The sequence below is a fragment of the Erinaceus europaeus genome, chromosome 2 (assembly GCF_950295315.1).
Source record: "Erinaceus europaeus chromosome 2, mEriEur2.1, whole genome shotgun sequence".
In the NCBI taxonomy this organism is placed as follows: Eukaryota; Metazoa; Chordata; class Mammalia; order Eulipotyphla; family Erinaceidae; genus Erinaceus; species Erinaceus europaeus.
The window spans coordinates 120,968,549-120,990,997 of record NC_080163.1 but is presented as its reverse complement, the minus strand read 5'-3'; the positions used below and the strand labels follow the sequence as shown (position 1 = coordinate 120,990,997).

General features: G+C 47.6%; 1 protein-coding gene across 3 annotated transcripts in view; it reads right to left on the bottom strand.

Annotated features, from left to right (window-relative positions):
• Positions 1-8,818: 8,818 nt before the first annotated feature.
• Positions 8,819-22,449, bottom strand: part of C2H16orf74 (chromosome 2 C16orf74 homolog) — a 56,786-nt gene continuing 43,155 nt past the window's right edge. For 2 of the 3 annotated variants that reach the window (XM_060185061.1, XM_060185059.1), the window contains 2 exons: positions 11,837-11,980; positions 8,819-9,340 (listed from right to left, as the gene is read on the bottom strand). In XM_060185061.1, the coding sequence (XP_060041044.1) occupies positions 9,282-9,340; positions 11,837-11,972 (195 nt within the window). In that variant the 5' untranslated portion in view covers positions 11,973-11,980 and the 3' untranslated portion in view covers positions 8,819-9,281. The remainder of the gene's footprint in view (positions 9,341-11,836; positions 11,981-22,449) is intronic. The other variant, XR_009548240.1, reaches the window with a different exon arrangement.

Below are 22,449 nucleotides of genomic sequence, written 5' to 3'. Positions count from 1 at the left end.
CCAGAGTGATGTCTGGTTCTTTCTCTCTCTCCTCCAATTTTTCTCATAAGTAAATAAAATAAAATAAAAGGAAAAAAGAAAAGAAAAATAAAGATAGTAGTGGTTGTACACCTCTATAAATATACTAAAAGCACTGAAAGGGATAGGGAGATAGTTCAGCCTGTTCGAGCACAGAACTTGTATGCCTGCAATCACAAAAGCTGCAGGTTCAATCCTCAGCACCACCTTATGCCAGAGTTGGGCAGCACTCTGGTTCTCTCTCCTTTATCATTCTTTTTCTCTAATAATAAGTAAATATAAAAATCCTTTAAAAAAAAATGAATTGCAGTCCTAGGTTCAATCCCCCACACCACCATTAACCAGAGCTGAGCAGTGCTCTGGTAAACAAAACAAACAGGCAAAAGAAAAAAATGAATTGCACACTTTTATTTTTTTTAATTTTTTTATTAGATAGAGACAGCCAGAAATCGAGAGGGAAAGGGGTGTTAGAGAGACAGAGACACCTGCAGCACTGCTTCACCACTCGTGAAGCTTTTCCCCTGCAGGTGGGGACCAGGGGCTCAAACCTGGGTCCTTGCACATTGTAACATGTGTGGTCAACCAGGTGCACCACCACTAGGCCCACTTTATTATTTCTAATGTATTTATTAATGACAGAGAAGAGAAAGAGCCAGAGCATAATCCCGTCGTATGCAATGCCAGGGGCCAAACTCATGCTTGTAAGACACTCCTGCCACAGTGCCACCCCCAGACCACTTTTAAATTATTTATTTATTTATTATTCTTTTAAAATATTTATTTATTCCCTTTTGTTGCCCTTGTTTTATTGTTGTAGTTATTATTGTTGTTGTTATTGATGTCATCGTTGTTGGATAGGACAGAGAGAAATGGAGAGAGGAGGGGAAGACAGAGAGGAGGGAGAGAAAGACAGACACCTGCAGACCTGCTTCACTGCTTGTAAAGCTTCTCGCCTACAGGTGGGGAGCCGGGGACTCAAACCGGGTTCCTTACACTGGTCCTTGTGCCAGTCCTTGCACTTTGTGCCACCTGCACTAAACCACTGTGCTACTGCCTGACTCCTTATTTATTTTTCTTGCGTGCATTTGATAGGAGTGAAATGGGTGAGAGGGGGAGCAAGCGGAAGAGAAAGGGGAGGGGGAACGGGAGAGGAGAGGGGAGGAGGAGAAGAAAAAAAAGCGAAATGCAGACCTGGTGGTGGAGCACCCAGCTAAGCACATATAGTAGGAAGTGCAGGGACTTGTAGAAGGATCCTGGTTCAAGCCCCCGGCTCCCCACCTGCAGGGGAGTCACTTCACAGGCGGTGAAGCAGGTCTGCAGGTGTCTTTCTCTCCCCCTCTCTTTCTTTACCTCCCCTCTCAATTTCTCTCTGTCCTATTCAATAAAAAGGAGGGGAAAAAAGGCCTCCAGGAGCAGTGGTACTGACCGAGCCCCAGCAATAACCCTGGAGGCAAAAAAAAATTTTTTTAATTAAAAAATAAAAGGTACACTTGGATAGTGTGTTAAATTACCATGTGAGCAACCCAGGTTCAAGTCCAGCCCCCACTACATTGAAGGAAGCTTCAGTGCTGTCCTTGCTCTCTCTCTCTCTCTAACTGAAAAATAGATAGATAGATAGATAGATAGATAGATAGATAGATAGATAGATACCTCCCCTAGGAGACTGGAATGACCACACAAATTCAAGGTGCCAAACAGAATTGGTTTTTGTTTGTTTGTTTGTTTTTTAACAGCCAGAGAGCCAGCTCCTGGGAAGATGATGAATTATAGAAAGGAAGAGGCTGAGAGCCACTACTCTGACCAAATGACAGCCCAGGCTCCCTCCTGCATCTCTGGGGACTTGGGACCAGCAGTAACTTACAGCTGGTAGTGTCACCTAGCCAAGGAGACACTGGGATCACAATCACAGAGGCTGAACAGAGATACCGAATGGAAGACACCAGTTATGCAAAGAGACTCGCAATTGAACAGCAGGTGGCTGAGGTCCCAGCACTGGGCACTGCCCAGTCCAGCAGCTGCAGTTGAGGATGACCTGGAGCATGAGCCGCGGCCAGTGCGGAAGAGGGGGTTCCAAAGTCCCAGGTTCAATCTCCCAAATCACCATAAACCAGAGCTGAACCGTACTACTCTGGTAAATCATACATACATACATACATACATGCATGCATGCATGCATGCATGCATGCATGCATACATACATAAATAAGGAAAACATTTTCTCCAGGTAACCCTTATCTCAGCTGATACAAATCAGAGGAGAGGTCAGCAGAAGTTTTCATAGCAAAACAGATGGCTGGGATAGGAAGCAGCTCACTGGGTAGAGCATGCCCCTTAGCATGCACAAAGCCCTGACACCATGTGGCGGGAGCACCATGAAGGGTGGAATGCTTCTTCCTTCCTGTCCCTCTTTAAAGATATAGAATATATATACATAAAAAAATGGTGTTGCACCAAAGTAAAAGTCTGGGGGGGGTATGGGGGGAAGGTCCTGGAAAAGGATGACAGAGGACCTAGTGGGGGTTGTATTGTTATGTGGAAAACTGCAAAATGCTATGCATGTACAAACTATTATAATGTAAAACATTAATCCCCAATAAAGAAATTTTAAAAAGAAAAAATGAGGCCAAGGAGGTCACTCCCTTTGTTATTTTGTATGTACAAGATTTTGTATATACATGGAGTTCAAAAACAAAACAAAACAAAAACAAAATAACAGCAGGCAGGGAAATTATCTCAGCTGGTAGAGCACAGGACTTGTGTGCCTGAGGCTCATGGCTCACTCCCTAGAATCACATATGCCAGATAAGTGCTCTGGTTTCTCTAAGGGGAATCAGGAGATAGCATAATGGTTATGCAAAAGACAAAAGTTCCTGAGGCTCAGAGGGCCTAGATTATATCTCCCCCTCCAGTCTCCAGCCCTCCTGCACCAGCTGAGTCAGAGCTGAGCAATGCTGGGAAGAAACAAAAGATCACTTCCCTAACTGGACCCTGAGAGTGGCCCTGGAAGCCTGGACCCCAGTTCCTATTGGGCCTGAACCCTACCTGCACTTGTCCCTGAGGTGAGAGTTACAATATGACCTCCCCCAAGGCTAACCTGGGATGAGGTCTCTGGTTGGGCAGGAAGCTCTAATAGGCAGGGCCTCTACCCACACACACCACCACCCCACCCCACCCCCACACACCCACAGTTCCCTTCCTGCAGCGGTAGCTCCATCTTCAGCTGTTCTCCTGGTGTTTTCAAGGCCTGGGGGCTGAGCAGGCACAGCTCTCAGCTACATGAGGCACAGCTATGCTCAGGTTATGCTTTGAGAAGCAGCAGCAATTTTGTTCCCACGACATCCCCACGAGGTGTCAGCTCCCTCCACTGAGTGTGCTGACAAGTGAGGCGAGACAGACAAGCAGGGCCAGCTCTCTAGGGTCTGCTTGGTAAGCTGCTTACAAGAGCTCGGCTATGCTCCCCAGTGCAGTGGAAGCCCGTGTCAGGGATGCAGGGCTCAGAATGATGTATCTAGGTTTGCATTTTGGAAAAAGACACAGGGGGATAGGATGCCCAAGAGACTCACCTGCAGGCTGGAAGTCCAAGTGAGTGATTCCACAGGCCTGGGCAGGGGCCGCAGCTATGGGAACAGGAGGAGAGACTGCCTAGACCTGGAGTTACCAGCTTGTGTCCAAAACACCCAGCACAGGAGTGCTTTCAGACCCCAACCAGGTAGCCATGGGTACTTTCCCAACCTCTCCGTGGCTCTGAGACCTGACAGTGCACCTACCTGCCTCCCTACAGCTCTGGCTTCAGGGCTGGGGGTGGGGGGCATCACATCCCTGTCCCCCGCACACCATGGCTGAGCTGAGTGCTCTCAAATGGCTCCGACATGGTGCGAATACACTCTTGTGTCTTTTTGCCATCTGCTGCTGTCATTAAAAAATTACATTTCCATCTGTTTTCACACTTTCCTTCCCTCCCAGCCTCCCCTCCTGGAGCCTGACAGCACGAATCCCCAGTTGTAGACCGGAATGTTCTCTCACCTCTTGGAAGCTGGGAACGGCTGGGGACACCCCAGAGTCAGGGTTAAGGTGCTCTGTGGCCACCAGAGCTGTTAGCAGCTCTCCTCCTACATCATGCATGGTGGCCTCCTGTCCCCCTCCCCCACATACACTTTGTAGGAGCCACTTACAAAGCTTTTTGTTGTTGGTTTTAATCAGTATGAGTGACTTTGGCTTTAAAAATAAATGGAAAATACAACACAGACTTTCACAACCATCAGTTCTCCACCCCAGGGGGAAAACAAGACTCAAGGACCAGGGAGCTATGTAGTGGGTTCAAAATAAATTGTCATTCTAGCCTAGTCCCAGAGAAGCTCCCACTCTCACTTATAGAGTAGTCCCACCTTTAAGGCTCAGGCCTACATAGAACTCAACATCCCCTCAAGGTCAATCAGGTGGATCTTCTCAAACACAGCTTGGCAATATGAGCATCATGGCTGACATTCTAGAGGAATCTATACCCTAAGCCAGGCCTTATTCTAAGTTTCATGAATGAGATCATTCACTTGCTATTTCCAGCCAACTATTACCCCTAGTAATAGTTTGAAAACTGAGTCTGAGAGAGGCAAAGTAACTTCTTCAAGGTCACCCAGCTTATACAGGGGGTGGAGGGACAGGGATGAGGATGAGGAAACAGAACCAAGAAAAGCTTCAAGAGAAAGTGGTTTCTTCCAGGGTAATCCCAGGGAGCTTCAGGAAGGGATATATCCTGAAGATACCTCATTCCAAAGCAGACAAGTCTACAAAGCCTTGGGTCCGGGGATCAGCAGCATCAGATCCTATAGGTGGAGGAATGAATCTAAGACCTCATGCATGTGTGACACACAGAGCAGCCTCTCTGGATCAATTGTTTTATTCTATAGTCTTAGCAGAGGGGGGAGGTGGTTGGAGAAGACAGACACAGAAAAGACAGGTCACAGCACTACTTCTCATTCCTCATTCGTGGAGCTCGCCCAGTGCCATATGTGTTGCAGGGACTTGAAAATGGCAATGCATGTGCTCTACCCACTGAACTATCACCCAACCCCCAGAATCTGCATTTTTTTAAGTTTTCTTTTTTTGCCTCCATGGTTATTGTTGGGGCTCAGTGCCTGTACCATGAATCCACTGCTCCTGGAGGCTATTTTTTCCCCCTTGCTTTTTTTTTTTTAATTGTTGTTGTGGTTATTATTATCATTGCTATTGATGTCATTGTTGTTGGATAAGATAGAGAGAAATGGAGAGAGATGGGGAAGGCAAAGAGGGGGAGAGAAAGATAGATACCTGCAGATTTTCTCCACAACTTGTGAAGCAACCCCCCTGCAGGTGGGGAGCTGGGGGCTCAAACCCAGATCTTTACAACGGTCCTTGTGCTTTGTGCCATGTACGCTTAACCCACTGCACTACCACCTGCCCCCCCCCACCTGCCAGAATCTGCATTTGAATCAGATGCCTCCCTAAAGCAAAGGGAAGTTTGAGAAGGGTTTATTCTCCAGAGAGGCCTCACCACCAACAACAACCACAAGGGACAACACAGTGGAGTGATTGTCTACTAACTTCCACCCATGATGAAGGAGAGGGTGAGGGATTCCCAGAGGTGTCAACTCCCTGGTACTTTCAACCAGCCTATGAGCCCCCACCCACCTGGCCCTGCACAAAGAAAACCCTTGAAAAGAGGATGCAGGGGCCTGTGGCAGGTAGCATGCACTTGCTACACAAATAGGGGTGCGAAGTAGCACCCACTGCAGTCTGATCCTAGTGGTCAGTTCAGAGCCACTGCTTAGTTTCCCATCCCACATCCTTCCCCTCAAGTCCACAGACTCCTCAGGTCCCTGTGGCATGGTCCTTAATCCCCAGAGGAGCAAACAGAGGTCCAGGGAGTCTGGTGACTTGCCCATCACAGCCACACCATCTGTGCTAGGGACCCTGTCAGTTTGCATAGATTTGTTTTTTTTTACTTCAATGGGCTCCTGTGGGGTCAGCCCTGCTTTTGTTCTGTTTTTGTTTTTCTTCTAGGGCATGAAGCTGGGGCTTCATGCCTGCATAATTCCACTGCTTCTGGAGACATTTTTCCCTTTTTGCCACCTGGTTTATCATTGGGGCATAGTGTCTTTTTTTTTTCCCCTCATCTCTCTCTTTTTTTTTTCAAACAGTACAGAGAGAAATAGAAGAGAGAGGGGAAGAGATAGACATGTGCTGCACTGCTCTACTGCTTGTGAAGCTTCCCCCTTGCAGAAGGGGACTGGTGGTTTGAACCCAGGTCCTCTCACAGGATAAGATGTGTACTCTATTGGATGCACCAATGCCCACTTCTTTTAAGAGGGTGAGAGACAAAGGGAGACTCATAGAGAGACCATAGCACTGTTCCACTGCTCATGAAACTTTCCATGTGCATAATGCTCCTATGTGGTAGGTGGGGGCTCAGATCTGGGTCCTCACACACAGTAACGTGCACGCTCTGCGGGCTGAGCCATCTCCCGGCTCCCATCAGTCTTGTTCCTATGCTCACTTTCTGGGTGAAGGGAAGGTTCAGAGGGGTTGAATGACTTATCAAGGGCACACAGCACGATGGGGCTTTGTCTGACACCAAAGCCCTTGCTCATACCCATTTCCTCTCTTCTTTCGCACAGCTCCAAAGAGAAGCACTGGGGCTATAGTAGGGTGCTCTGCACTCCACTTTCATGACCTCCTTGGGCCAGAGCTTGCACTGAGCAAGCACCCTGCCCCCAAGCCACCCTGTGGGGAGATGGAAGTTCAGATACAGGTGCTGGCTGGTGAGCAGCATCTTGGGGGCTCTGCTGCTTGGGGTACACCAGGTGCTGTCTCCCTCCCCTCAGTCAGCACACCACTCTTGAGTGACACCACATTCTTGCTGGCATCACCAGGGATGAGACTACAGTTGCAGGAACTTCAAAGTCCAGGGCTAGTTTGGACGCTGGGGCTCCAGGAGGTTCTCAGGAGAGCAAAGGAGCTCACGGGGGTCCCGCGATAGTGTAGCAGGTTAAGCACACATGGTGCAAAGCACAAGGACTGGTGGAACTCCCATAGCCCTGAGAGCAGGCAGCAGAGTTGCTGGTGTGTGGCTCACAGCGGGGGACCTAGTTGCCATGGGCACTAAAAGCCAAGGATAGAATGGTGATTAGTCTTGCTGGGTTGCTGAGAGTGCTGAAGGCCTCAAAGCAGGGTCCAGGGAGAGGAGGGAGCCCCTACCCTGACCTGAAGCAGGGAGGGATTCAAGACAGTCACCCAGCCCCAGCTCTGATTGGGGTTACTATCCAGCAACCCCCTGGCTTCTGGGAGGCGTAGGACTGGGACAAAGAGTCAAATGTCACTTCAAGCAGACATGAGGGGCTCTGAGAAAGCTGGAGCTAAGGGCTGGTTTATTTCTCACAGAAATGTGCTCTGGAAGAGTGCATGCCTTGCACATGTGAGGCCCTGGGTTTGATCCTTGGCATCACAGGGGAGCGTCATGGATGATGGAACACTACTGTGATGTTTCTCATGTCTCTCTTCTTTCTCTGTACCACTCTCTCTAAAATAAAGAATAAAAAAAGATTTGACCCTGGGAGGCTGTTCAGTGGTGATATAGCACAAGCATAAGCACAAGCATAAGCATAAGGCTCTGGGTTTATTCCCTAGTGTTGCCAAAAAAAGAAAGAGGGTCAAGCAGTAGTATATCCAGTAAAGCACATATGCTACCATGCACAAGGACTTGGGTTCAAGCCCCCGTGCCCATCTGTAGGGAAGAAGTTTCACAAGTGCTGGAGTAGTGTTGCAGATGTCTCTCTCCCTCTCTCTCTTGCTCTCTATTTCTCCCTGTCTCCTGTCCTTTATCAGAAAGAAAGGGGGAGGGCACCTGGGATGTTAGAGCCATGCAGGTGCTCATCCCATTCTCAAGGCTTTAGCATGTGACTTAACCACATCCCCAGTGGTGCACCTGGCTGAGTGCATATGTCACCATAAATAAGCATCTGGGTTCAAGCCCCTGGTCCCCACCTGCAGGGGTAGGAAGGGAAGCTTCATGAATGGTGAAGCAGGTATCTCTTTCTGTCCCTTTCTACATCTCCATCCCCTCTCAATTCTCTCTTCCTGAAAATAATAATAATGATAATAATAATAGTAATAAAACACAAACAGGCACCTGCACATAGTAGAGCTATGGAGATGAGGTGTGAGGGAGCTGGGGGACAGCTGCCCTCCAGCTGCGAGGCTGAACATGGAAGAATAATTCTGGCAGAAGGGCAACTAGCATTTGTCAAGGTCTCAAGGTTGAGGAACTGCAGGGAGGAGGTACCGGTTGTAGCTGAAGAAATGGCAGCAGCAACCCCCAACCTTCATGCAGACCCTTCTGACAACAAGCCTCTGACATGGTCCCCATAGTGAAGCCCTGCTGCCTCAGAGTAAGATTTCATGGGCAGGGAGACAGCTCAGGCTTAGCTCCTTGGATTTCTGTAAGTGAGGCCCCAAGGGTCCCAGACTGTCATACTGTAGAGCTGAACAATACTCTCTTCTCACTCCGAAAAATAGATACATCTCAAAAATATACAAATAAAATGAAGAAAAGATTATTTCAGATAGCAGGGGCTAGGCAGTGGCAGACCCAGTGGAGTATACATGTTACCATGTGCAAGGACCCACTTTCCACTTGCAGGGGGATGCTTCAGGTGACTCTAGAGCCCCGCCCTGGGCTCTCACATATTTCTGCAAACTGAGGGGCCCAGGCCCTGCCGGCTGACGCCTCCTTTCCTCCCACCACCAGCCCAAGGACCAGGGCTTGCCATTCATTACAGAGGATCTTTATTTAAAATGCAAAAAAGGAAATTATAAACTGCTTTTGAGACAGTTTCCATATCTGTAAGACAACATATAAAAAATGCTTTGCAAGAAGTTCTCAGGTGTGCTGGCCTCCTGATACCTGTCTGTAGAGCCCAGGATTCCTGCTAGGAGGGTTTGTCCATCCAGAAGAGAGCCTCCCCCTGGCACCCTGAAAACCACTGCCAGGACCCTGGGGGGCTGAAAGGATGTGTCAGAGGTCCCATCCACTCACTGGGCCTGGGGAGCGATGTTCTGGACTCAGCCAGATTGATTCCTTACTCATCTAGCCTGGTGGAGCACTGAAATCTTCATCCTCCCATCTCACGTCCTCAGCACATCTGTCCCAGGCAGTTGGACCCATGAACACATGGAGGGAGACGTGGCCCGAGCAGGTACGGCGGAAGAAATAGCTATCCTGTACCTCCTCCTTAGGCTTCAGGGTCAATTTCTCCATCCTCAGGACATGACCCCGTCTCATCCAGCCAGGCTAGGAGGAAGAAGAAGGAAGAAGAAGCATGATGATCTGGGGCCCTGTCCCCTGCAGACCCGTTATGGGAGCTCCAAGGCTGGGGGACTCTACTTCCCCTGCTGTGTGGACAGTGGTGTCTACCAATGCTGAAGGAGGACCCCAAGGCAGTCCCTTGGCACCCCTGCCTATGCTCAAGTGCAGAGTGCCCTGGCTATCTGGTAGAGGTCGCTGGGATTGGACTGCCTGGGTCCCCCCCTCCCTCATATCTATGTTAGAGATAGAAGTTAAGACCCAGTCTGGAGGCCCAGTTTACAAGCAGTAAAGCAGTGCTGCAGTGTTTCTCTTCTCTACCTCCCTTTCCTTCTCAATTTCTCTGTCTCTAACCAAATTAGGAGAGAAAAAAAAAAGCTGCTATGGCTTACAAAGACATCACCCCAGGGATAGGTGGGGGGGAGGTCGCATAATGGTTATGCAAAAGGCTTTCATGCCTGAAGTTCTGAGGTATCAGGTTAAATTCCCATGGCATGTCACATCATCTATCCCTTTGCCAGTGGCCGGGGTGTAGGGGGGCGCCTAATGGCTAGCACTGGGTGGGCTCACCAAATGAGTGACAGATATGTCACCCCTGTAGCCAGGGAAGCTGCTCCATCTTGCCAGCCACAGCCTCAGCTAGACAGCACAGGCTGGCAAATGCAGCCCTGGACAGGTGGGCCTCCTGGACGCAGCTGGCTGCAAGGAGGGGATGGAACTGTTCCTAGAGAAAGGGCAGGAGGGACAGGCCCACTCAGGTCTCCCCAGCTGCCCCTTCCAGGGTAGAATGGGAGTGGTGGGACGTATTGTTTGTTCATTCATTAGGTAGATTCCCTGAGTCAGGCCTGGGCTTGGTGCCTGGCGCCCAGGCTGTTGTGCATGTTAGTAGCCTCTCTGACGGAGCCTGTCCTTAGTAGCCAGAGCCCTCAGAAGGGACCTGCTTTCATCCCTGTCTGGTGGGTAGATGGGGGCCAGGTGGTGACATACCTGGTAGAGCTCACGTTACCTACTGAGTGGGTGGGTAAACTGAGGTTCAGAGAAGTTGGGATGCTTGTCATATGGCTGAAGACAGAGTTGACATTCAGATCCAGGCTGTGTGGTCTGAGCTCTCCATGTCCCCCCTACACACATTCCAGGCCTCATCCCTGAGCCCCCAACGAGGTGCATTCCATGGGGGCGGTCCATCAATCAGTCCTTGTAATGTGTGATGTGTGCCTCTGGAGGCTCTTGCTGGGGACACAGGTGCACAGAGCAGATGGGGGCGCATGGTGGGAAGTCTCTTCCAGAAGAGCTGAGTTTGGATCTCAGCTGGCTCAGCAGAGTGAGTCCCCTAGAGAAGGCCACTGGATCCCTGTGGACTGTGCTCTGCTGGGCCTGGACGCTGCTCCTGATGACACTCTCCACCCGCGTGCCAGAGGGCCGAGTGCTTCTCAGCATCTACTTATCACTTTACCTTTTGGGCCATGAGCACTGTCCTTAGCAGTTGTTTACAGATGGGGAGACTGAGGTTTAGAGAGCTGGTGACTCACCCAAGAGCACACAGCAAGGTAGCAGAGGAGCTGGGTGTCCTGTCAGAGAACTCACTGTGGCACCTTCCCTGCTGCTGGGCCAGGGTGGGGACAAGAGACCCATGGCTTCTCTAGCCTCTCAGAACCAATTTTTCACTTTTTATTTTAGGAGAGAGGGAGAGACACAGAGAAAGGAGAGGCACTGCCGCACTACTCTACCACCCACAGTGCTCCCATGTGGTGGCAGGGATAGAACCCAGGACTTAGTGCCAGGTCATGTATGTGCTCTAACTGGTGAACTATCTCCTAATATTTATTCTTTTGTTTGTTTATTTGATAGAGATAGAAATCAAGAGGGGAAGGGGAGACAGAGAGGGAAAGAAAGACATTTGCCGGGAGTCGGGCTGTAGCGCAGAGGGTTAAGTGCAGGTGGCTCAAAGTGCAGGGACCAATTTAAGGATCCCGGTTCAAGCCCTGTCTCCCCACCTGCAGGGGGTTGCCTCACAAGCGGTGAGGCAGGTCTGCAGGTGTCTATCTTTCTCAGGAGTCGGGCAGTAGTGCAGCGGGTTAAGTGCACGTGGCTCAGGTGTCTATCTTTCTCTTCCCCTCTCTTCTTCCCCTCCTCTCTCCATTTCTCTCTGTCCTATCCAACAACTACAACAAAAAACAACAAGGGCAACAAAAGGGAATAAATAAATCAATTAAATTAAATAAAAAAGAAAGACACTTGCACCACTCATGAAACTTCCCTCCTACAGGCAGAACCAGGGACTTGAACCCAGGTCCATGCACATTGTATCATGTATGCTCAAACTAGGGGCACCACTGCCTGCCCCTCCCTACCAGCATATATTTCTAATTAAGCTGTAGGGGAGGAAGGGACCCAAACTGAGATCCACAGCATGGGAGGAGGTCTCTCCTGTGAGCTGTCCTGGCCAGACCACCACCCCAGACCCAAGGGGCTAGGTAGCCTTACCTGTCCGCCGGGAGTCACGGGGCAGCATCATGCCAGTGGGGGTTGGAGGGGTGATGATGATGTTGGGTACATCCAGGTGCTTGTCATTCAGGACAGGGGCCTCATCGTGGCTGCTGCCACTGCTGCTGACACACATTTTAAGGCCTGAGAGGGCCGGCCGCACCATACACACATACACACAACAAAGAGAGGAGCATGAGAGGCTGCTACCATGGCTGGGGGTCCCAACAACTTTCAGAAAACAGGTGGGACTGCATCCCCACTTCTCAGATGGAAGCACTAAGGCATGGGACTGTCTGGTAACCCGCAGAGCTTACCCAGCCTGCTGAAGGCAGTGAGAGTTGTCTGTGATGTCTCTTAATCTTTTTATTATTTTTTTTTTTTTTGCCTCCAGGGTTAGCACTGGGGCTTGGTATTGGCACTACGAATCCACTGCTCCTGGCAGCTTTTTTTTGGATAGGACAAAGAGAAATTGAGAGGGGAGGGGGAAATAGAGAGGGGAGAAAGACATCTGCAGACCTGCTTTGCTACTTGTGAAGTGTCTCCCCTACAGGCGGTGAGCTGAGGGCTCAGACCCCAACCCTTGCACATGTGCTTCGGACCATGGTGTGCCACTGCCCAGCCCCTATGTCCTCTCATCTCAAATGAGGGCCCAGGATACAGACACACAGTAGATCCTCCACACAGAACTCTAGATGGTTGGCAGCAAACTGGCCCCATACAGTTTTCTAGAAGTTTCTATGAGATGGGTGCTGCTTCAGTGTTCGATTGAATGCATCAGTGTAACTGTGGACCTAGTATTTTTATCTTATTTATTATTTTTTTTAATTTAATTTAATTTAATTTATTTATTCCCTTTTGTTGCCCTTGTTGTTTTATTGTTGTAGTTATTATTGTTGTTGTCGTCGTTGTTGGATAGGACAGAGAGAAATGGAGAGAGGGAGGGGAAGACAGAGAGGGGGAGAGAAAGACAGACACCTGCAGACCTGCTTCACCGCCTGTGAAGCGACTCCCCTGCAGGTGGGGAGCCGGGGTTCGAACCGGGATCCTTATGCCGGTCCTTGTGCTTTGCGCCACCTGCGCTTAACCCGCTGCGCTACAGCCCGATTCCCGGACCTAGTATTTTCTTTCTGCAAAGAGGGTGGATTACAAATTCAATTTCTTTCCAAGACCTGGGGCCACTCAGATTTTCTGTTTCTTCTGGGATCAGTCTAAACAAGGGATACTTTTCAAACAAGGAAGATTTTCTTCCTTCTCTCTCTCCCCATCTCTATCTCTTTTCTTTCTCTCTATCTTTTCTTTCTTTCTACCCTTCTGAATATGACACCGGGGAATACATGATAGCTTGTATATGCACGATACCTCCACTGAGTCATCTCCTAGGACCAATTTTTTTCATTCTTATTTTGGTCATCGCTGGGGCTTCACCATTCCAAGCCAACTTTTCCTTACTTTTCTTTCTCAGATAGAAAGATGGTAACAGAAAAGATGATATTGTGTCCTTTGAGATAAAGTGGATGGAATTGGAGACGATTATACTTAGTGAAGCAAGTAAGGAGGTGAAGGACAACTACAGAATCAGTTTACTCATATGTAGAATATAGAGAATTGAGTATAGGAATGTGGGAAAAAAAAAAAAAACTTATTTCCAAGACTGGGGGAACTATAGTGGTTATCTATGGGGGTAGGGATGGGGACACAGACCTTTGGTGATGGGAGTGGTAAACAAACAAACAAACAAACAAACAAAACCAAAAAAAGCCAGAAACAGTGATAGAGTAAAAGACACCACAGCACTGAAGGTCCCCTCAGTATAGCGAGGGGCAGACTTGAGCCTAGGTGGTACCCACGACTTAGCAAGTGAACTACCAAAGTGAGCTATTTTGGTGTCCTCCCCCAAAGCATTTATTGATTCACTAATGAGAAAGAGCTAGGAAGAGAGAACCAGAGCATCATTCTGGTGGCTGAGGGTCCAACACTTTATCCACTAAACCACTTACTGAGGCCACGTTTTCCATTTTTAAATATATATATTTTTAATTTTTAAAAAATATTGATTTATTTATTCCCTTTTGTTGCCCTTGTTTTTTATTGTTGTAATTATTATTGTTATTGATGTTGTCATTGTTGGATAAGACACAGAGAAATAGAGAGAGGAGGGGAAGACAGAGAGGAGGAGAGAAAGATGGACACTTACAGACCTGCTTCACCACCTGTGAAGTGACTCCCCTGAAGGTGGGGAGCTGGGGGCTTGAACCGGGATCCTTTTGCCGGTCCTTGTGCTTTGCCCCACTTGCGCTTCACCCACTGTACTACAGCCCGACTCCCTTTAAATATTTATTTATGTGTTTGTTTATTAATTTATAAGAGAAGAAGGAGGAGGAGGACAGAGAGTCAGAGGAAGATGGGATGCCAGGGATAGAACTTGGCACTCCACATGGATCCAGATCAGATCAAATCGATGGGGTTTACAGTCAACAATATTTATACACCTTTCCCATATTTGGGAGCTACTCTCTTCCTAGATACAGCTTTCTAGTCCTTTTTCCAGCCATGACATCATCTCCCCAGACAATAACTAGGATCCACCTGCACATCAGATTTCAGGCTCAGGGAAAAAAAAAAAAAAACTAGTATAGCCACAGGCCCTTTGGAATATAACTAAAATATGCTGCCTACTAAAAAAAAATAAATAAAAATAAAATATGCCTACTAGCCATCTACAGAATGGAGACCCCCCCCACCTGCAGGGGAGTCACTTCACAGGCAGTGAAGCAGGTCTGCAGGTGTCTATCTTTCTCTCCCCCTCTGTATTCCCCTTCTCTCTCCATTTCTCTCTGTCCTATCCAACAACAATGGCATCAATAATAATCACAACAACAAAAAACAACAAGGGCAACAAAAGGGAATAAATAAATAAATAAATATTTTAAAAATAGGAAAGCTATGAAGGGAGGGTATGGGATACAGAGTTCTGGTGGTGGGAATTGTATGGAATTGTACCCCTCTTATCTTATGGTTTTGTCAGTGTTTCTTTTTTATTAAAAAAAAATAAGAACTTGACACTTCAACACTCCATGCTTAAAAGTCCAACACTATCAACTGTACCACCTTCTGGGGCCATTTTTAAAAAACTGTTTATCTAGGGGGGAAAGAAAGTGAGAGAGAGAGATATGAAGAGACATGGCAGGGAGGCTGGCACAGCAAGTTAAGCACACATGGCATAAAGTGCAAGGGCCAGCAACTATCCTGGTTTGAGTCCCCAGCTCCCTACCTGCAGGAGTGGGTGGGAGGAGGGAGGAGAGAGCTCACTTCACAAGTGGTGAAGCAGGTCTTCAGGTGTCTATTTGTCTTCCCCTCCTCTATTTCTCTTGTCCTATCTAACAACAAGGGCAACAAAATGGGAAAAAAAGGCCTCTACGAGCAGTGGATTCGCAGTGAAGGCACTGAGCCCCAGTGATATAACCCTGGAGGCAAAAGAGGGAAGGAGGGAGGGAGAGAGGGGGAGAGAGAGAGAGAGAGAGAGAGAGAGAGAGAGAAGCACTGCTTTATTAACCATGACATTCCTATATGCTGCTGGTGCTTTTAAACCCAGGGTTTTGTGCACAGCAAGGTACATCCTCTACTGGGTGAGCTATCTCCTAGCCTCCAACTTTGTTTCTTCGAAGCTATTCAGTCCACCATGTTGCTGTTCCCATGCACTAACTGCAGGAGCCAGAGTCCAGCTCAGTGACAGATCTTTGCTGATTCTAAAAGACCCACAGCAGCAGCTCCACCGAATCCCTTCCTTCATTTCCCCAGCTGAGTCAAAGATATCGCCTGCCATCTGCTGGAAACCAGAGCACTTAGAATTCCTCCATTACACACACACACACACACACACACACACACACACACACACACACACACACACTACAACAGATATAATTAATCATGGATACATGAACTCTACTCTTCCTGCACCTTCACTGATACCCTCCAGCCAGAAGCCAGAAATTGCCATACCCCCTGGTCACCTCTTGAACCTGCTTATAACACTCACAGTTCTGGACAAGGATCTGAAAACAGCAATTCCCAAAGTGTGTCCCATGGAACACTGGCCTCCTAGGGATCCCTTAGGAAGGAGAGTCTATGGTCAAATAAGATCGGGGATCCCAGCAGAAAAGACCTAGAATTGCCAAAACACTCTTGAGAAAAAAGAACAGAACCGGAGGCATCACACGCCCATATCTCAAATTGTATTACAGGGCCATTGTCATCAAAACTGCTTGGTACTGGAACATGAATAGACACACTGACCAGTGGAATAGAATTGAGAGCCCAGAAGTGAGCCCCCACACCTATGGACATCTAATATTTGACAAAGGGGCCCAGACTATTAAATAGGGAAAGCAGAGTCTCTTCAACAAATGGTGTTGGAAACAATGGGTTGAAACATGCAGAAGAATGAAACTGAACCACTGTATTTCACCAAATACAAAAGTAAGTTCCAAGTGGATCAAGGAATTGGATGTTAGGCCACAAACTATCAGATACTTAGAGGAAAATATTGGCAGAACTCTTTTCCGCATAAATTTTAAAGACATCTTCAATGAAACGAATCCAATTATAAAGAAGACTAAGGCAAGTATAAACCTATGGGACTACATCAAATTAAAAAGCTTCTTCACAGCAAAAGAAACCACTACCCAAACCAAGAGACCCCTCACAGAATGGGAGAAGATCTTTACATGCCATACATCAGACAAGAGTTTAATAACCAACATATATAAAGAGCTTGCCAAACTCAACAAGACAACAAATAACCCCATCCAAAAATGGGGAGAGGACATGGACAGAATATTCACCACAGATGAGATCCAAAAGGCAGAAAAAAACATGAAAAAATGCTCCAAGTCTCTGATTGTCAGAGAAATACAAATAAAGACAACAATGAGATATCACTTCACTCCTGTGAGAATGTCAGACATCAGAAAAGGGGACAGCAGCAAATGCTGGAGAGGGTGTGGGGTCAAAGGAACCCTCCTACACTGCTGGTGGGAATGTCAATTGGTCCAACCTCTATGGAGAACCTACCCTATGACCCTGCAGTTCCTCTCCTGGGGATATATCCTAAGGAAGCCAACATATCCATCCAAAAAGATCTGTGTACACATATGTTCTTGGCAGCATAATTTGTAATAGCCAAAAGCTGGAAGCAACCCAGGTGTCCAACAACAGATGAGTGGCTGAGCAAGTTGTGGTATATATACACAATGGAATACTACTCAGCTATAAAAAATGGTGACTTCACTGTTTTCAGCCAATCTTGGATGGAGTTTGAAGAAATCATGTTAAGTGAAATAAGTCAGAAACAGAAGGATAAATATGGGATGATCTCACTCTCCGGCAGAACTTGAAAAACAAGATCAGAAAAGAAAACACCAGTAGAACCTGAAATGGAATTGGCGCATCGCACCAAAGTAAAAGACTCTGGAGTGGGGAGAATACAGGTCCATGAAAGATGACAGAGGAGGTTGGGGGGTTGTAGGTTAGTGGGGGTTGTATTGTTATATGGGAAACTGGGGAATGTTATGCATGTACAAACTATTGTACTTACTATTGAATGTAAAACATTAATTCCCCGATAAAGAAATTAAAAAAAAAGATTGGGGATCCCTCATGCTCAATCTTTCTCCTGGACATTCCTGCGTATGTTAGGCAAATAAGCCTTTTAGGTATCTGCACTAAGAAAGCTGCTCTTGTGCCTAGTCCCAGGCTTCTTAAACTTTGAGAAACTTGGGTCTTGGGGGGCTAGGCGGTGGCACACTGGGATAAGTGCACATAGTATGAAGTGTAAGGACCTATGCAAGGATCCTGGTATTCCCACCTACAGGGGTGTCACTTTACAAGAAGTGAAGCAGGTCTGCAGGTGTTTATCTTTCTCTCTCCCTCTCTATCTTCCCTTCCCCTCTCAATTTTTCTCTGTCTTATCCAAAAAGTCAGAAAAAATGGCCACCAAGAGCAGTGGATTCATAGTGTAGGTACCTAGCACCTGCGATAACTCTGGAGACAGAGAGAGAGAGAGGGAAAGATAGGGAGAGAAAGAGAGAGAGAGAAACTTGGGTATGTTTTTGGAGGCACTCCTTTTAACAACTCACAGAACTATGAGTCATCAGCTGCATTTCAGAAAGTGCTGATCACAGACAAGAGTCAGTCTCTTAGCCCAGATTCAATTCAGTCTGACCCAAACTACCTGCAGGCTCATCCCCCACTATCTGCCCACACTCCCCAAACACAGGATCTCCCACCCCTTCCTTCCTTGTTTAAAAAATAAAGAACACAGTGGTCCGGGAGGTGGCGCAGTGGTAAAGTTTTGGACTCTTAAGCATGAGGTCCCGAGTTCGGTCCCCGGCGGCACATGTGCCAGAGTGATGTCTGGTTCTTTCTCTCTCCTCCTCCTCTCTTTCTCATAAATAAATAAAATCTTTAAGCAAAAAAAAAAAAAAATGCAAATGAGAGACAGAATCAAGAGACAGAGAAGCCAGAGCATCACTCCAGCATGTGTAATGCTGGGGATCAAACAGGAACCGTAGGCATATAAGCTCAGTGTTGTACCAGGAGAGCCCTTTCCCCAGTTTCTCCCCATCTTTCTTTCTAGGCTTTCTTCATTTGGCAGGGCAATGAGTTCCTATGCACCTTCAAAGCCCACACAATGGGCAGCAAATCTGATGACACCTTCCTCTGTCCATCCACCCTCATCCATTCCTAGTCTGTCCTCAGGTGCCTACCACACTGGGTAGAAATGACTGGCTTTTAATTCTCTAAAGTCAGTCTCCCTTTACTGTGTAGTCTGGAGGGCAGCCAGACTCTATCTCATCTATGTTTCTGCTGAGCTGAATTTAGTACCTGGGGCAGAAGAGGAAAAAAGCTTTACATTTTAAATGAAACAACCTTAGAAGCCATGGAAGTGGTGTTAGCATTCTCTAAAGGTCTCTCTGTAGCACCACTATTGGTTCCTCTCCCCACCCCACCCCCACCCCCCATGGACAATAGCAAGAGGGATACAGGGACAAGGCAGACCTACAGGGTCGGTGGACAGTTCTCAGAGAGTCTGCAGGGCTGAAGTCTGTCCCTGGCCCTTCTGTACAAGATAGACTTAAGAGTGTGATCTACAGTACAGACTGCTTAGAATGGAAATAAAAACACTGCAGGGGCGTGGTCTAGGAAGTGGCACAATGGATAAAGCACTAGACTCTCAAGCTTGAGGTCATGAGTTTGATCCCTGGCAGCACATGTACCAGAGTGATATCTGGTTCTTTCTCTCCTCCTATCTTTCTCATAAATAAATAAATAAAATCTTTAAAAAAAAAGACACTGCAGGAGCCAGGTGGTGGCACACCTAGTTGAGCGCACATGTTAAAATGCCCAAGAACCAGGGGCTGGGTGGTAGTGCAACAGGTTAAGCACATGTGGCATGAATCGCAAGGACAGGCATAAGTATCCCAGTTTGAGTAAAAGCAGGTCTGTAGGTGTCTACCTTTCTCTCCCTCCTCTGTCTTCTCCTCCCTCCTCTCTCCATTTCTCTCTGTCCTATCCAACAACAATGACATCAATAATAATAATAACTACAACAACAATAATAAAACCAAGGGCAACAAAAGGGAAAATAAATATTTAAAATAAACTATCTCTCTCTGTCCTATCCAACAACAACAACAGCAATGACAACAACAAAAAAAATAAGGGCAACAAAAGGGAAAAAATAGCCTCCAGGAGCAGTGGATTCCTAGTGCAGGCACCGAGCCCCAGTGATAACTCTGGAGACAAAAAAAAAAAAAAAAAAAAAAAATTCAAACCCCATTGCAGAGGCTGAGCTTTGCAAGTGATGAAACAATGCTGCAGCGCTACCTCTCCCTCTCTCTCTCTTTCTCTCTCTCCCCTTTCCCTCTAGATTTCTAGCTGTTTCTATACCAAAAATAGATAGCATAATGGTTATGCAAACAGACTCTCATGCCTGAGGCTCCAAAGTCCCAGGTTCAGTCCCCCATACCACCATAAGCCAGAGCTAAACAGTACTCTGGTAGAAAAAAACAAACAAAAAAAGTCACTGCAACTTTCTCCTGTAGTCTTGGCTCCCTGGCTCTGAGCCTCCTAGGGAGCCAACCTCAGGTGGGTGGCCTTAGGCCTCCCACCCACAGCCGGGTGTAAACAGGTCCCTAGCCCACTCAAACCTTAGGATGAAACCACAGCCCCTGGCTGACAGCTTAAATGTATCTTCACATAAGACTCTGCACCAAGCCCTCCCTCAGGCCAGGCCATTCCTGACCCACAGACACTGTGAGAGAATCAAATTCTCAGCTACTGAATCGTAGTGCTACTTGTCACACAGCAGTAGCTCCTCATTACTATAGATCCACACAGCTTCTCATCCTAGGAACCCCAACCTGCTTCCCTGGGAAGCACCAGGGTTCCTGAATGTGCCATACTGGTTAGTTCTGCAAGAGGGGACCAACTCTCTCCGCACAGAAGCACCCACCAAGGCAGCCGCCACCTTGGAGGAAAGCAGTGGTTTCTACCTCAAATGCAGCACAGCTGTCGTTCCTGTCATCATGCACAGGGAAGCCAGTACGTACAGCAAGTTAAAGGAAGCCACTGGCAGGTAGCCTCCATGATCACTCCTAACAGCCAGTGCTTGGCAGCATCGTCTCCTTGAACTCTGCTTCTGGAGAGAGGCCCTATCTCCAGAAGCAGAGTCTAAGAATTTGCACACAAGGGCTGAGGAGAGAGCACAGTGCTTACGCTAAAGACTGCTATGCCTGAGACTTTGAGGTCCCAGGTTCAGTCCCTGCATCATCATAAGCCAGAGATGAGCAGTGATCTGAAAAGAAAAAGTCTTTCTTTTTCTATCTCTTCCAGTCATTAAAAAATAAACAACAACAACAACAACAATAATAAAAAGAACATGCACATGATTGAGCAGTATGTATGTGAGAGAGGAGAGAGACCCAGAATCTGAGCGTGAGCCCAAATCACTCCAATTCCCAAAGGCAGTGCTTCCTATACCTTCAGTTCTATAACCAGAAAAACATTCTGAAAAGGGCCAGGTGGTAAGTTTTTTTTATATTTATTTATTTATTCCCTTTTGTTGCCCTTGTTTTGATGTTGTAGTTATTATTGTTGTCATCATTGTTGGATAGGACAGAGAGAAATGGAGAGAGGAGAGGGAGACAGAGAGGGGGAAAGATAGACACCTGCAGACCTGCTTCACCACTTGTGAAGCGACTCCCCTGCAGGTGGGGAGCCAAGGGCTCGAACCAGGATCCTTACTCTGGTCCTTGTGCTTTGCGCCACTTGTGCTTAACCCTCTGTGCTACCACCCAACTTCCCAGTAAGTATTTTTGAACTTGTGGGCCATGTAGTTTCCTTTATTTATTTTTATAACGTTTTTTAATATTTATTTATTCCCTTTTGTTGCCCTTGTTTTTATTGTTGTAGTTATTGTTGTTATTGATGTCGTTGTTGTTGGATAGGACAGAGAGAAATGGAGAGAGGAGAGTAAGACAGAGAGGGGGAGAGAAAGATAGACACCTGCAGACCTGCTTCACCACCTGTGAAGCGACTCCCCTGCTGGTGGGGAGCCAGAGGCTTGAACCGGGATCCTTATGCCGGTCCTTGCACTTCATGCCACCTGCACTTAACCCGCTGTGCTACCACCCGACTCCCAATTTATTTATTTATTTTAATATATATATTTACTTATTATTGGATAGAGGCAGAGAGAAATTGAGAGGGATGGGGGAGATAGAAACAGAGAGACACCTGTAGTCCTGCTTCACCACTTTAACTTTCCCCCTGCAGGTGGGGACCAGGGGCTTGAACCTAGAACCTTGTACACTATAATGTGCACACTTAACCAGGTGCACCATCACCTGGCCCCTGGCCATGTGGTCTCTATTGCAACCACTCAACTCTCCCACCATGATGTGAAAGGGGTCAGTGGATGGGGGGGCTAGGGTGGGAGTGGGTTGTGTGCTAAGGAAACATTGACAACAGGCAACAGAGGGCTGGGTCTGGGCCCAGGAATGTAGCTTGCCAGTCCTGCTCTCCAACATCCAGGAAGAGAGGAGCCATATGTGCTAGCAGATGGTGAACAGAACCTTAAAAGCTGGAGGCTCGTTAGTGCCCACCACAAAACCCAAATTCCAAACCTGGGTACTGTTGCACTGTGGTTGTACCTGCCTGGAATGGCTGTGGGCGCCAGGAAAGGAGCAAAGTCACACAAAGCTCTTTGCCCAGTGCTCAATTCCTGGAGCCAGCATGCCGGCTTTCTCTGTAATCAGCCATAAAGAGCCTGTCGCTGGGCATCCAACAAAAGGAAGCTCTGATTATCCTTATCTCTAACAGGCGGGATCCTCCCAGCTCAGTCAGCAAGGCCCTGCCTCCTGGGTGAAGATTCCAAAGTTCTATAATAAAATGCTAATAGAGAAAAGCCACACTTCTCCCAGGGCCCCCGCATTTGCATTTTAACATGTTCTGGGAGCTGGCGACATAGCCCATACCCTTAATCGGGAAGCATCAGGTTCACTGAGTGGGCCCAGGAGAGAAGATGATGGTGGAGGAAAGGAGCGGGG